General features: G+C 37.2%; 1 protein-coding gene across 2 annotated transcripts in view; it reads left to right on the top strand.

Moving 5' to 3' along the window:
* The window catches only part of GRM5 (glutamate metabotropic receptor 5), a 1,888,276-nt gene that overhangs the window by 1,688,149 nt on the left and 183,780 nt on the right, over nucleotides 1-16,347 (top strand). For both annotated transcript variants that reach the window (XM_044072205.1, XM_044072206.1), the window contains exon 7: nucleotides 2,867-2,993. In XM_044072205.1, coding sequence (XP_043928140.1) covers nucleotides 2,867-2,993 — 127 coding nt within the window. The remainder of the gene's footprint in view (nucleotides 1-2,866; nucleotides 2,994-16,347) is intronic.

Consider the following 16,347-nt stretch of genomic DNA (forward strand, 5'->3'; position numbering starts at 1 on the left):
GACAGGGTGTAGATTTGTAGTAGATGGCTGGGCAGGAAAGGGAAGGGAAGAATAGGTGATTATGTTAAGTGTGATTGGCTGTTGGATTGTGGGAGTGGTGCTAGACAGGAAGTGAATTTGTAATGGATGGCTGGACAGGAAGGGGAGGGATGGTTAAGTATAAAAGAAACTGTACATGGGGTGGGTGGGAATGGGGGTAGGGTAGGGGAGCGAATGGAGCGGGGCTATACCCAAAAGGAAAGTCTGAAGGAAAAACAATCAGTGAAAAGAGAAAGAAAGGGAGAGGAAAGTGTGTAGGGTTCTAGCAAAAGCAGAGATAGTGGGCCTGAGATTAGGACAGCAGGAGATAGGAAGCAATGCACAAGTCTAGAGATGTAAGGAAGAGCCGGGTAGGACAGGTATAGGGAGTTAGAATATCTTACTGTGGTAGATAGGAGAACAAGCAGATTAAAAGAGGAGTGGGTAAAGAGCAAAAGAATTCTTATTTATCTCTCAAATATGTTATTGCAGCTGCAGAGGTGCAACAACAGACGAGATGTTATCATACTACTGTGGAAGTGCATATAGTAAAACCTGTCTGTTTAACATTAACTGGTATTATAGTATACATGAGCAACTCTAAAAAGCACATGCACTCACACATGTGCATCCACAAAGACATGTACACACATATGTAGAGACAGACGTGCACACACACACACACACACACACACACACACACACACACACACACACACACACACACACACACACACACACACACACACACACACAGCATCCTCTCACATTCAGTCCAGTATCTCATTCTTTAGCTATTTCTCCCCATTTACAATAAACACTGTTTGAACCTCTCAGTGTACATACTATTTTCTTCTTTACTTCTTCAACAATTACAGCTACCTGGGTTTAATTTAAAACTTTTATTTTAAATATTATAGCACACACACTAATAGACATTTGCTAAAGAAAACAATACAGTATCATAATGAAAACAGACTTAGCATTAACAGAAAACTTCTCTGCTACTGAAACTCACATTCATTGAAACTGCATTAAAATCCTCATTTAAAGAAAATGCATCTGTTCACTGGCAGAAAACGTTTACCTTTGGGCTGTTTTCAAACCATAAGTCCCTTGCACATATTTTCAGGACAATGCATGCATACTTGTGTTCTGTCATTCACCTTCCTGATTGTATTAAGTTATGTTTCGTGTATAATAAGCACCACCTGTCAAAAGTGTGTTTTAAATTTGTACTTTTGAACATTTTTCCATTAAGTAATGAAACAAAATGTATGACCTAACAATGACAAACGTGCCCATTTCAGAACATTTTAACCATAAAAGGCCACTCAAACTTCTATTACATCCACCAATACCAATCAGTATACACAATCTCTTCAGAACTAAAAGTCATATAAATAATTCCACATTAAACAGATCTGAAACTAATCAAGAGGTTACTGCTAGCAAACAACTTTTATATTTCAGTGTTTCATCTACAAATTCATGCCCTTGAAGAATAAATCTAACTAAAACTAACTTTTTTAACTTTTTTCTTTTAAAAGAGAAACATTTTTTTCAACACTAGTAAAAATGCTTTTAAACTTATTTACCTTAGTAGGAAATGATAAATCATTCTTGATACTTCCGTTAAGTTTACAAATTTGTTAATTTTGTTCAACCATTTTAACATTATGCTTAATTAATAAAGTTAACAATTCACATCTGTGTTTATTGAACATTAACAGCAATTCTTGGTGCAGTCCTGAATCTCTAACAAGTCCATTTGGATATTTCCAAAAGGGAAGATCCTTTGGTATATCTTCCCTTTTTAAACATTCCTTGAGATAACTATTTTCTATTTGTAGTTTTTTAAATTTAAAAGTCAAATCATGGAAGAGTTTGAGTTGCTGGTTAAGCATTCTGTACATTGCCTGGTCACCTCCATGTTGGTTTTGTGCAATACTCCACCCATGCACTTCCTTCAGCCAATCAGAAAGGTGAAAATTCCTCCATAGTTTCCATTGAGCCATTAACAGAAACTGATTGAGAAAATATTTTGTTGTGTAGAATTCTGCTCCTCTCTCACTGTTTGAGCTGGAGTATTAAAGGAAATGCCTGAGCTCTGAATATCAGAGCCAAAAACAGAATCAGCAGGTAAATTGTTGCTCCTCTTACCGCCACTTCCATTAGTTACTGCCAATACTTGCTCGCTCAACTGATTTACCAGTGAGATTAAATTACCAATAGATGCTGTTATCTCCAGAAACATTTAGTTGTAGCTGTTACTGGGATGTGGGTTACCACACAGGTCTCCTTCTATAACCAAAGTGCTTACTGTTACATTTAAGCTTGTGGTTTGCTGTGTGTCACTTCGGTGTCCTTAATTTGTTCTTAGTTGATTTTACAATTTATTTTGTAAACAAGGAAAAGGATAATGACAGCTGATTTATAAAGTCATGATTTTTGAAGTAATATCTGTAGATTCAGTGCTGTTAAGTTGTATCTGACTATTATAGTAGCAGGATGAACAGACATCACCATCATAAAACTTTGCTACCCAAGTAAGGAACAGAAGTGGATTGCTAAACATGTCTTCGGCATTGCACACATACTGTACACACACTCACAAATAATTTGGAATCACCATTCCATCTGCAGAATGTCTTTGGCGTGGTGAAGTCACATAGGTGCCCCTCAATACTTCAGTAGTTTTGAAGGATAGTGAGAATGTAATACAGTGAAGCACAGTAGAGTTAACCTGGATATTAAAGTTTAGTTTGATTTCTCAGTTTGATAATATTTTTGCAAATTGAAATTGCAATTGTATGTTGACTGCACATTCTGAATTCTTGTCTTCCAGGTTATTCGGAAGGGAGAAGTTAGCTGCTGCTGGACATGTACTCCCTGTAAAGAGAATGAGTTTGTATTTGATGAATATACATGTCGGGCATGTTCCCTAGGATTTTGGCCAAATGATGAACTCACAGGTATGCATATATGCATTAACAGAGAAAACACACAGACATGTCATTCTACTGCTCAGCATATTTCATACAAAATATGAAAACAAAGGTTAAATTAAGTGCCTTGGAATATAACTTTATGAAACTTGATTTGTAAATTTAATTTGGGCCCTTCCAGTTTGCTTTTCCCTGTCCAGATGTCTGCTTATATGATTAGTTCATATTGTTTACTATTTTCTCAGTAAATAATAACTAGATGTATGTTTATATGCACGCACACACACACACATTATATATATATATATATATATATATATATATATATATATATATATATATATATATAAAATATATATATATATATATATATATAAAATATATATATATATATATATATATATATATATATATATACATACACACACACACACACACACACACACACACACACACACACACACACACACACACACACACACACACACAATTTTAAAATGTTATCTAAAGTTTTAATACTATCAGTATTTCAAATACTTTTTATTTATCAACATTTATCAACATTATTATATACATTTAGTTACTTAAAATATATTCTTTATTTTTTTAATGAATGGGTTCATTTATGTATATATATATATATATATATATATATATATATATATATATATATATGTGTGTGTGTGTGTGTGTGTGTGTGTGTGTGTGTGTGTGTGTGTGTGTGTATGGGTTGATTGTATCAAATTACATGTATTTGTATTTTACTGGCTGTTTAATGTAGGCATGTGATTGAGTTTTGCCAATTAAAACTTTGTATACACTGTTAGCTTCAGTTTTGAAGAAGTCTGATTGTTAACTGCTAAGGACAAAAGCACTTAACTTATTAAACTTATTAAATGTGTGTCGCACTACTCAAGCCATTTCCCTGCCTTGCTGCTAAATGGTGTGGGCATTTTTTTGTTATTCTTTGGTATTCTGTTATCCCAGCTGCTTGCGGTTTTTAGGTGTGAAGTGTCTCAAATGTCTTATTTTTGTTTCACATTTATAGAAAATGACAATCATAAATCTTAAAGATGAGCCAATATTTTACATCTTTTCAGCATCTTAACTAAAACACAGTTAAAAGTTTTACACAGCTTTTTACATTTGTCATCATTGCTGTATCCCCACTTTTAGAAGACAACAAAAGAGGAAGCATATCAACAAAAATAGAAAGATAGATGTGATAAAAGCAATGTGGAGTATTAGAACAGTCCAAGATCTGTTGTACATTATTGCAAATAATAAAGTAAGGTAACAGCATTATACCTCTCAAATGTCCAGAATTTTGCGTCATATGTTTTGGTCTTTTCCTCCTAAAATTTGGGGTTTTCCTGATTTTTTTGTCAAATCAGTGAGGGTGGAATTCACAGACTTCATAACCTTCAGAAAATGCATGTTAACACACAACCTATTATTCTGTCAACTTTCTAAGTTTATATGAGCAACATTTATAATTTGTCCCTATTTCTGGGACATTGTCCTCCATTATTTTTGGCTTTGTCCAGATTTTTTGTGCTAAGAGGTTGAGAGCTATGAACAGCATAATCAGAAAAAACTTAGATGGTATGTAGATAAATATAAAGGAAAAATACAAAATAAGCAATTGGCTGATGATCAAAAAGAATTTTATATAGACTTGGGAAACAAAGCAAACGGAATAGGAACACCATCAAAAAAGAAGAAACAGGCTGATTTTGTAAAATATCTATGAAGATCCTGTGGAACATAACAAAGATGCTGAATAGAAGAAGTAAAATAAACAGTAAAAATTTCAAATGTACAGGATATGAAATGGGAGGAATCAATGGGCAGAGAAATTGAAATAAAATAAAGAAAAGCTTCTAAGTGAAAAACCCCTGGCTCAGAGGCAGTGCCTAACTTCCAGCAAAAAGAATTAGCATTGTTACACAAATATTTAGCCCTGATTATGAACTATTTTTATGCCCAATCTGAATACTCACCAACCTGGTTAAGAACCGGAAAAATGATACTCATCCTTAAGAGTGAACCTGCAAGATATCGTAAAATCTATAGCCAATAACTTGTCTTCTGAGGATGACTAAAATTAAATACTGTAATTGCTGCCAGAGTTTATAGCCATTTAGAAGAAAACTCAATCATGGCAATAGCACAAAAGGGTATTAAGAGAAAGTCACATGGAACAAAGGATCATTTGTTGTTAAAGTCATAATGGAGATTTGTAAAAAGGGGAAGAATCTATGTATGGGATGGACAGATTGCAAAAAAGCATTTGACAACATCCTACATTCATGGATAAAGGAGTGCTTACAGATGTATAAGATATACCATACATTGATCAATTACATTACAGTGACCATGAAACAGTGGCGCATCACTTTGCAGCTAAGCCAAGATAAAGAACAAATTATTATCCTAGGGATAAAAATTTAAAGAGGTTATTCCACGGTGACTCTTTGTCTTCGCTGCTCTTTTGTCTTGACATTAACCCATTAAGCTGTCTACTTTACAGATTAGGGCATGGTTACAATTTGGCTCCCAGACAACAACAAAGTGTAAAGACTTCTTATATTCTTTCTGTGGACTATTTAAAACTGCATAATTCATCAGATGTAGAGCTGAAAGCACAACTAGAAGTGGTCAAAACTTTCTCAGATGATATTAGAATGTTATGTGGTCTTGATAAATGTGAAAAAGCACCAGGAAAATATCATTTTGGTATAGAAATGTGATATAAAGTAACTTGAGCAGAAGAAAGTATATAAATATTTGGGAATTGATGATGGACCAACAATAAAACATGATCGACTTTGAAGAAATTTCAGTAAACAATATTTTAGAACACTAAAATTGTTACTGAAAACAGTCCTGGCATCTGGGAACAAAATCCAAGCTATAAAACAGTTTGATCTTCCTGTTCTAACTTACAGTTGTGGAGTGGATGTCTGGCCCCAAAAGGTACTGGATCAGTTGGATAGAAAAAACAAGAGAAATGTTTGACACTTATCAAATTATATATAAAAATCAGTGTTTTCCAAGATTTTATATCCCCTCATTCTGAAGGAGGTAAGGGCCTCTTCAAAATTGATTACATGTATAGATCTGCAATTGTAGGGCTGCATTCATATCTGGTGACCTCATCAGATCCAAACATAGTAAAATTCTGAAACATGAAGAGAACAGATCTAAGATGAAGTCCCTGCTAGTTTAGCAGAAGCATATAGGTGTCAAGTGGGAATGGACAGCAAACCAGAAATACACAAGAATCAGGCAGCAAATGAACATGTCAAAAACAGAAGAAATAATATAAGGAGAAGGATTAGGTAAGAAGGCAAAACACGTGGAAAAAGCATAAATGTAGTTACAAGTACAAAAAAATCCTTGGAACAACCTCATGTCAATCAGGATCTGATGCAGGAATGGTTAAGGAGAGGTGAATTTAAACCAAAAGATGAAAGGTTAATATTGGAGGCCCAAGATAGTGAATTATGTACACACTGGTTTACAAGGTCCATTAAATATGTGGGCAAAACAGACAAATGTAGGTTCTGTAAAATAGAACTGGAAACAGTCGCACATCTTGTTGGTAGGTGTGATAAACTATTGGCAGACATAATAATGTGGCAGGATTGTTTCACTTGGGATTATGTAAACATTGCTATATTGAAATATCTGAGAAGCATCAGAAATATGAGCCATAAAGCATTTTAGAAAATGATGACATGTATATCAAATGTGATCACTCATTAACAACAGTTCAAAAATAGATGTGAGAAAACCAGATATAGTAGTCCAAGAAAAGAAGACAGAAGTAGCATTGATCTTGGAAATTGCTACACCCAGTGATTAAAGTGCCATACAATATCAGGATTTGCAGGCAGAAATGAGGGGAATATGAAAGAAGGACACCAAGACAGTTCCAATAGTAGTAGGAGTAATGGGTCTAATAAAAATAATTTACAGTCTTATTGAGATATGTTACTGATACATGTAACTCCATATGAATTGCAGGAGTCAGTTCTGGGCACATTGTGGATGCTACAAGGAGCAATTTTGGCTAACATCAAAGACTGAAACAATATTAATTTCATGAACTATAATCATCCTTTTTCTTAAAATGGTGTCTATTCCTATCATGGTATTAAAAACCCAAAAGATTTGGAAAAATTAAAAAGCAGTAAACACTTTCAGGTGTTATACATCTCTTTGCAAGGATTGTACTCTATTACACTTTTTAAACATTTCTAGACACTTGTGGCATGTATGAACCCTACTAGTCAGTTTATAGGAGCTCCTTTAGCCTTGAAATGCAGCCCTGAAACTGCACAGGTAAAAGTAGTTATTTTGTAATAATGTATCGGCAATTCTGTCCCATGTTGGCCCTCCTTTACTCTCAGTAACATTTGATATTATGATCCACGAGGCTCTGATCAAATGTCTGTGTAGTCACCTTGATTCTTCTAACCCACTCATAGACTATTATATCTCCTACCTCCTAGGGTAAATGCAGACAATGGTTGCTTGGATTAATTCTTCTTCTTTATGTCACCTTTTCTGTTACACGTCTATGTAGGAGTCCATCTAGGATACTTTGCTTTTCATAGAATGTGTTTTGCCACTTAATAAGGTCTTTGATGGAGGGATTTTGAGGCATCATTGGTATGTTGGGAATAGAGTTATACCTATTTTTCCCTCTGGAATGAATGACAGCCATTTGTGGCCTTAAAACCAGTTTGGGGTCTTCCTTGGAGGGATAAGGGATATTCATCTGAAATGTAATGCATATGAAATGGAGTCATTGACTCTTGAGTCAAGGCTTTCCATATCTCCTTGCTCTTTGCCCATTATTCATTGAGGAGGGATCAGACTGAAGTCTGCATCAAGAGTGTGAGATGTGAGCTCTGTTCTTGATGATTTGGTTTCACTTAGATACTAGGAATGAGTTGCTGCTCAGTCTTATACTCACCTCATGGAAAATTGCCTGGATGAACTATTTCTGATGGCCATGCCACAGTAGTTTATGGTCTGATCTTTTTTCACCTGGAGTACTACAGTGCCCAAGGCATTTACTCATTGTCCGTGACCTACAGTGCCCAAGGCATTTACTCATTGTCCGTGACCTACAGTGCCCAAAGCATTTACTCATCGTCCGAGACCTACAGTGCCCAAGGCATTTACTCATCATCTGTGACATACAGTGCCCAAGGCATTTAATCATTGTCCGTGACCTACAGTGCCCAAGGCATTTACTCATCGTCCGTGACCTACAGTGCCCAAGGCATTTACTCATCGTCTGTGACCTACAGTGCCCAAGGCATTTATTCATCGTCCGTGACCTACAATGCCCAAGGCATTTACTCATCATCTGTGACCTACAGTGCCCAAGGCATTTACTCATCATCCGTGACCTACAGTGCCCAAGGCATTTACTCATCGTCCGTGACTTACAGTGCCCAAGGCATTTACTCATTGTCCATGACCTACAGTGCCCAAGGCATTTACTCATCATCCGTGACCTACAGTGCCCAAGGCATTTACTCATCATCCGTGACTTACAGTGCCCAAGGTATTTAATCATCGTCCGTGACCTACAATGCCCAAGGCATTTACTCATCGTCCATGACCTACAGTGCCCAAGGCATTTACTCATCGTCCGTGACCTACAGTGCCCAAGGCATTTACTCATCGTCCGTGACCTACAGTGCCCAAGGCATTTACTCATTGTCCGAGACCACTTCTATCACATGGACTATGCAATAGTCAAACTCTAGATGAGTATCCCCACCATGGTCATGTCATTCATGGGCAGCAGAATTAATAGTAGCCCTCCCCAAAGGCTTGAAGTTCAGCTCTTGTCATTTTAGTCCTGCCTACCTGAATTAGCTGTTGTTTGTCTGTTAGGTGATTCAGCAATTAAATTTGGCTAGTAAGGGACTTCCGCTGATTTCCATGAAGAGGATAGATACTTCTGGATTTTTTTCATATTTCTGTCATCTGAGTCTCACTACTTTACCACCTTAATGAATACACAGAATTGTTTGCTGAAAACATTATTGATTTTTATACAGTTTAGCATCTTGTGACCTTGCATGCAAGACACAGAAGGAAACCAAGTCTTGCATAGACCGAGTAGGCTGAGACAAAGGGATGAAAAGGGAAGATAAGAAAATGTGAGTCTCATATATTGCATTATTAAATTACATTATTTGTTTTAAAATTAAAATCACAAATATTTATTCTTGCAGTATGGGAATGGTAATGTTGAAATCTATCTGGTTGGCTGACTTATAGAGGATGTGCTTACCATTCACAGAAAAATCTGAGTGTGTAGAAAAATCAGGTATCAGGATGGTTAAAAGACAACTTGGGCTGCTGCAGTGTAAATTGATAAAAGTAAATCATGTCTGAAATAATACAATAAAATTCTGTGGATTAACGAAAAGTTCAAGTAGAAAAAGAAAGCATTCGCAAAAATGTAAAAAAGAAAAGAAAGATTGCTAAAAATGATATGTTAACCTGTTCTGTTCCTCGAATGCCACTTGCTTTAAGAAGGAAAATACTTTTTCTATACAGTGGATATTTTCTACTTATTCAAACTTTACTTATGTATGAAGTAACCTTACTGAAACACATGGCTACTCATATGGAATACATCCTAAAAGAGAAAGCATCGGGCAAATATTTTTGAAATTGATGATATCCTCATAGACCCAAACTGGGATATTTTCTAAAAATAGTAAAATGTTTTTCTTTTGACCAAAAAAAAATAGAAAATAGAGGGAAACCTAGAACTGGTGAAATTTACTCAGATCGAAATAATGCACCTTTGTCTATTTCTCTTCACTGTGCATGCTTTACAACGTGTTTTAACAAGCGCATCAGAATTCTGGTTCATTTCTAAAATATTGCATACTAAGAGTAAAGTGTAAGTCGTCCAATTTGGGCTGAGGCAGACTTACTGATTTTTAACAGCAACATGAATTTTCCCATTTACATTACAGAATGTCTTTTTTCCAAGGAAATTCGATTCCAGTCAGTAGCTGTAGTACACAGAAAACAAAACATATAATTACAAAGGTAATTAAAAGGTATTTCAAAACATTTATACATAAGTGGTAATAGAATTCTTCTGCTACGTAGGGCAGCTGTGAACTCTTTCTGCAATCTACACTATGGCATTGTGATAATACATCTTCAGACACACTTTTATACCAACTATATTTCATTAGAGTTTTTACCTTGTAATGTAAATGTGACATTTCCTTATTGACTGAGTAAGGATAATTTAGTATTGCAGATAAGCTTCCCTACAAATAGTATCCACTTGTAAAAAAAGGAGAAATAAAATTAAGCTTTTATTTTCTGCCCTTGCCTACACAAAGAGAGAGAGAGACTTGCACTCCATAAATTGTAAAAGACAAAATATGTTTCCTTTACTCTGACTGCTACAGTGCAGACACATTGCTGTGCCTTGGTGAAACCACTAAGCACATTTCAATTAACACTGCCCTTAGAAAAGTTTACTTCTGCAAATCCTTGTATGATAATTGCTTAGAGATTTTTTTTCACTCCGCTGATAGCACCCACTCTGTTTGACTTAATTGAGAAATAAATCACAGCGTAGGTTCCCAAATTCTACAAATAAAAGTCATCCAATATAGAGGGAAAATATAGATCTGCTTTTCGACTATTTGCAGAAATTTTATTAAGGATCTAAAAAAAGTGTAGCAAGTGCTGAAAACCGTGAAATAGGTTAGAACTGATGATGAATGTGCATCTCTGAGTCACCTCTACTGTGTTTAGAAACTCTTCTATGGCAGATCCTGGTTTCATTTTACTGTGTTTAAAGGCCAGCAGGCTGATAAAGTCTTTTTTCTAATAACATCTGCTCCAGAAATCAACAGCAGTATTACTAAAATGAAATGGAAAGCTATAAATCACCCCAAGTAAACAAAGGAAAAGAAATCACTGATCTCCAAATAAAACCATAACTGTAGAAAGGTCAGTTATTCTGGAGGTCATCCATACCCATTCTAGGATTTAGAATGACAGGTGCTGTGCACAGTTAGTTCCATTATTGACCAATAGTTTTCACAGAAATTAAACTAGAAGCTTCTGTTCTACTTCTGACTAAAGCTGTTTTAATATGTGTGTGCTGCATTAGTTTAAGGATAGTAAATGGATTACAAAAGTGAGAGAACCTTTACTTCACATGTGACTGCAGAGACATTTCTATCCAATACAGAATCAAAACTTGTGTATTCCTCTTTTTCAGTCCGGACAATGAGTGTTACATTATATAAAATATATACATGAGGTTAATGTAGTGTGAAATATCAGCATAATATGCATACATAGCTTTTTAACACGATCGTAGATATGCATGAAACACAATCAGAATTTGGCAATAGATGCATTTTGACATAATAAATTACATGTAATGTATCTGTTGCTCAGACTTTCTGTGTCTCTCATCCACATTATCATTACTAGCTTTAATGTAAATGTTAAAAAAACAATTACCGTATAATATTTGCAATCATTATGTACAAATTGTGCAGATGCTGTCAAACATCTTAGTTTGTGTTGCTTTTTGATTTACCTTTTGTCGGCAGGGATCTATGCCAGTGCTCCCAATTTAAAACAATATTAAAACTCTGAGGGTCGCATGGTATTACAGTGAGTATCTTCTTTATTTCTGCTGCAAGACAGTAGTTATAAAATCATATTTAAAGTTTCTAAAAAAATCTGCTGTCATTGACAATGGGGTTGAGAGAGAGAGAGAGAGAGAGAGAGAGAGATGAGAAGATTATAAGGTTTTGTCACATTCCTGGAACCAAGACTTGTTTTGAGCACTATTCAATTTGTTTGACAGATAGAATTAATTATATTATCACAAATGTATCATTACAGAAGAAAAAGAGGAAGGCAATGCAAGTTATGGCAATATCCATCTGGGTATGGCAAATGCATGTACCAGGTCTACAACTCTTGATGCTAAATGCCAGTGTTATAATAAAGCTCAGAGTATATGTATAAAAAGATCCTATATGAAATGGAAAGCCAACACCTGATTGCCTACTGAAAGACTGTATTTAAGACTGATGTTCAAATCAATGTACTAAGTTATAGTACCAACAAGGCTGACCCAAGGACTGTCTATTTATCACAGGCAGAAAAGATAAAAAAACACCTGCAACCACATGTATTTATTAAAGCATCTGTCGTGCATATTTGTTTTCATTAAGTTGAAAAATTATCTTGTACATTACTTAAGAAGGTGCTCTTCATATTTGCAATAGCACTGCAGCTAATGTCATATACAGTACCCACATTATCTGCAAAATCATGAAAATGTAAAACACAAGAATTTCAAATATGGACACTAAGCATTAACAGAGCTTCAGTGAACCTCCTCAGTACAGAAATAAAATCTAGAGGCAAATATTTTCACCTGCGATAAAACATTATTGCTAATCCCAATTGATGACCTTGCGGAATGCCTATGAAATATTGGGTCTACAACCACTTGGGTCCCATTTACTCAACTTCCACAGAATCAAAGACAGGGACTTGAGTGGTTATGACCCTTTTCACTCAGTTGCCTAAACAGGTGCTCAGACTTGAACATGAGCTCAGAGACGGAGCTGCTGCAATGGATGAATGCAAGCAGGTGCTTGCTGTGGCCAGAAAAGTGGGGAAGGGAATGGGGAGGGTGAGTTTAGGTCTAAGAAGGGGGTATTTTAGGTTAAAGGACTAAGTTCAGAGGATAGGTTTAGGGAGAGGGAAGAGGTATTTTAGGTTAATGGATTAAGTTGAGAGGATCAGAAGGATAGGTTTAGGGAGGGGGTATTTTTGGTTAACAGACTGATTGGAGGGGATCAGAAGGTTAGATTTAAGGAGGAAAATTTTAGGTTTGGGGAGGGATAGGAGATTAGGGGTTGGTGGAGTGGGGTTCTAGGTTTAGGGAATGGTTGGGAGATTAAACATAGGGAGGGGAGGGAGGATTATAGGTTTTGGGACCATTCGTGAGTTTAGGTTTAGGGACTGTGTGGGAGGTTTTAGGGTTAGGATCATGTATCTAGTGGGGGGGATAAGTAGCATTTTTTAACTTTATGGTGATCAAGTTAATGGGAGTTAGGACACTTGCCAACATGATCAAGTGGCAGCAGGGAGGTGTGTCATGAGTTAATGGTATACAAGCATGTGTACTAAAACTAAAAATGTTAAGCTGAAGCTTTTTGATTAGGCAATTAAGAGAGTCTTCTTAAACATAAAGAAAGGAGTAGAATTGTAAAACTCCAGTGCCTAGGACAAATGCAAGCAAATCAGATCAAACAAAAGTGGAACCTTCAAATTAATTCAGACACCTATTAAGGATGAACTTCAGCATTTGCAAAATCTCCAACTTTCACCAAAATGCTGTCATAAAGTATTAAAAGATTTGACCAAGCAGAATCAAGACAGAATTTCATATGTTGAATTATCTGTCTTAGTGAGGCAGACATAAGCATTTGGAAAATAAATGCAAAATTAATTTTATATTGAAATATAACTAAATTCCTGTAGTGAAAAACAAATAACCTTCAACTGTTTTGTTTGTTCTGTTCTTGAGGCCTTTTTTGCTTTTTTTAAGGAAGTCTCTCTGTTGATCAGTGGCAGTGAAAAACATTGACCTGCTGCCTGCCCCTAGGGTGTTTACTGACTTGAAACTGTAGTTTATTGGCCATTTGGGTCAATTCAAACTCCTTCATCTTCCTCTCTTAAAACCCTCTTTTTTTTTTTTTGTGCATTTTTTGCAATAGCGCAACAGTGGGCAGCGCCGCCTAATTGGGTTTAAACTATTCCTGGCTCCACAAAGTCTGCTCTTCACTTTTTCCCTTAAAACTGCTCTATCTCTCAATTTAAACACCATATTCTCATTCTAAGGCCCTTCACTGGTCCAATTAAGTAATCCTACAAGTTAGCACTATTAAACCATAAGCACTACTTACTCTTATACTCTCTATGATTACCCTGTCCTCTATTGGTCCATCTTAAATTCAGGTTCCCTATATTACTCTAGCATGTCCAAAGGTCAGTCAATGGTTTCCTCTCCAGTCCAGCTGGTGAATCTGGGAATTTTGAGGCAATGTTACAACTGTCTCATGTACACGGACAACCCTCTCCTCCTCCAAACAGGTTCAAATATATGTGAGAGATGCAACTATTTAGCCAAACTGGAGGCTGAGCTCTCTCATCTCAAAACTGGTGTAACCAGTCAGGAGGAGAAGGTAACCTCACACAACACAATTCCAGTATCACATAGTCCCACCACATCAGCGAACCAAACACATAAATACACAAAAACATACTCGGAGGCTCTAAATAAAAATCTACCTAAGCAACAGAGACCTCCAAAGCAGACATCCAAGCAAACGCTACCTCAAAACAAAACACGCACAACACATAGCCCACAAAGTCAGTGTGCCAAGCAGCCACAGCCCTTAAGGCTGAATAACACACCTGATACTATTGTAATAGGTGACTCTATTGTCAGACACACTGACATCCTGCTCACCAGGCTGAATAAAGAGAAGGTCACGGTGAGCTGCCTGTCGGGTGCTAGGATCCGCCACATAACGCAAGCACTCAGGTCACTCCAAAGCAAATACAAATATGACTCAGTCATTGTACATGCTGGTGTGAATGACCTGAGATGTACCTCCCTGGACTACATGAAAAGAGACATAGAGGAGCTCTCTGATCATGTAGCCCAGGCTGGTATGACCCTGACCTTGAGCAGCATCTTACCCTCACCTAGAATGATGCCACAGTACAAAGACAAAATAATACATTTTAACAATTGGCTAAAATTTTGGTGTCATTCAAAGGGGATCCAGTGTCTGTCAGCCTGGGATGACATGCTCGACAAGCCACGTTGCTTCGCTAGGGACGGCTTGCACCTGTCACCACTGGGCTTTCAGATATTGGCAAAGGCTCTTGCCACCCCCATAGTGCCTTTTTTAGGCAAGGCTCAAAAGTCAAACGCACCCCCATAGACAGCACAAGGAACAAGAAACTAAGGGTAATGCTGCTTAACGCCAGAAGTCTTAACCTCAAGATGCATGCACTCAAGCTCTCCTCAGTATGGAGAACATCGATATCTGTGCAGTGACAGAAACCTGGTTCAAGGCTCCAGAGAGCACCCCAGCACTACCAGGCTATACCTCATATCATGCTTTTCGGCCCCAAATCCCGGACCAAACCACAAAAGGAGGGGGAGTTTCCATATTTATCAAGGATATCCACACCTCCAGGTTAGTGGCATTGCATGAAGTATCGGAGACCATCCATGTGCAACTAACAGTGGGCAAGACTGCTTTTCAGTTTATAGCATTCTACAGACCACCCTCTCAAAGTCAGGAATCCCACTCGGCTTTCCTGAAAACATTGGAGAACATGAATATCTCTCTGAACACCATTATATTGGGCGACTTCAGCTACCCAAACATTGACTGGGAGCACTACTCAAGCCCCAGCACCTTAGCCCAAAGGTTCCTGGAAATTATAAACTCAAATGCTATGGAACAACTAGTCACCACTCCCACAAGAGGGGACAACATACTAGACCTGATCATTACCAACATGGGGACTCTATGCTCCACACCAGAAGTATATCCCTCATTGGTAAGATCAGACCATAAATTAATTTCACTGGATGTCCACATCCCGACCCCACCCCCAGCCCAGAAAACCACAGTGAAAAACTTCTCAAAAGCAAACTTCTCACTTCTCAAAACCAAAGTGGAATCCTTCAAGGCCCCAGGGCCAGTGGAAACTACGGCCCAAACTGCAGAATCCTATATAAACGCATTTTACGGACATCTCCAGGAATGCATGGATCATGCTATCCCAAACAAAACCAAGACCCAGTCATCCAAAGGCAGGCGTCCAGTCTGGTGGACCCCTGCCATAAATAAACTGTACAACAGAAGGAGGAAGCTACTACATGATAGAGCAAAATCCCTAATAGGGAAGGCATCTCTGATCAGTACTAGCAAAAAAGTACGATCCCTCATAAAATCCTCCAAGGCCAGCTTCGAGAGAAAAATTGCACAGGACACCAAAGGCAATCATAAGGCTTTTTTCAGTTATGTTAGGAACCTGGGATGCAACTCTCAGACTTGTTCTGAGTTGATTCTAAATGGCAAAAAATACACTGAACCCACAGACATCGCCAATATCCTGGCAGACAGGTTCAGTGCAAACTTCTCCACCCTCTCCCCAAAAGAGCAAGTATCTATCCCAGAGGGCTGCCTCCCAAACATCTCTGATGCTCAGGTGAAGGCTGCCCTCTCCAAAACAAAAAAACACTGCT

Source organism: Protopterus annectens, chromosome 5.part0, assembly GCF_019279795.1.
Source record: "Protopterus annectens isolate FY-2018-M chromosome 5.part0, PAN1.0, whole genome shotgun sequence".
Lineage (NCBI taxonomy): Eukaryota > Metazoa > Chordata > Ceratodontiformes > Protopteridae > Protopterus > Protopterus annectens.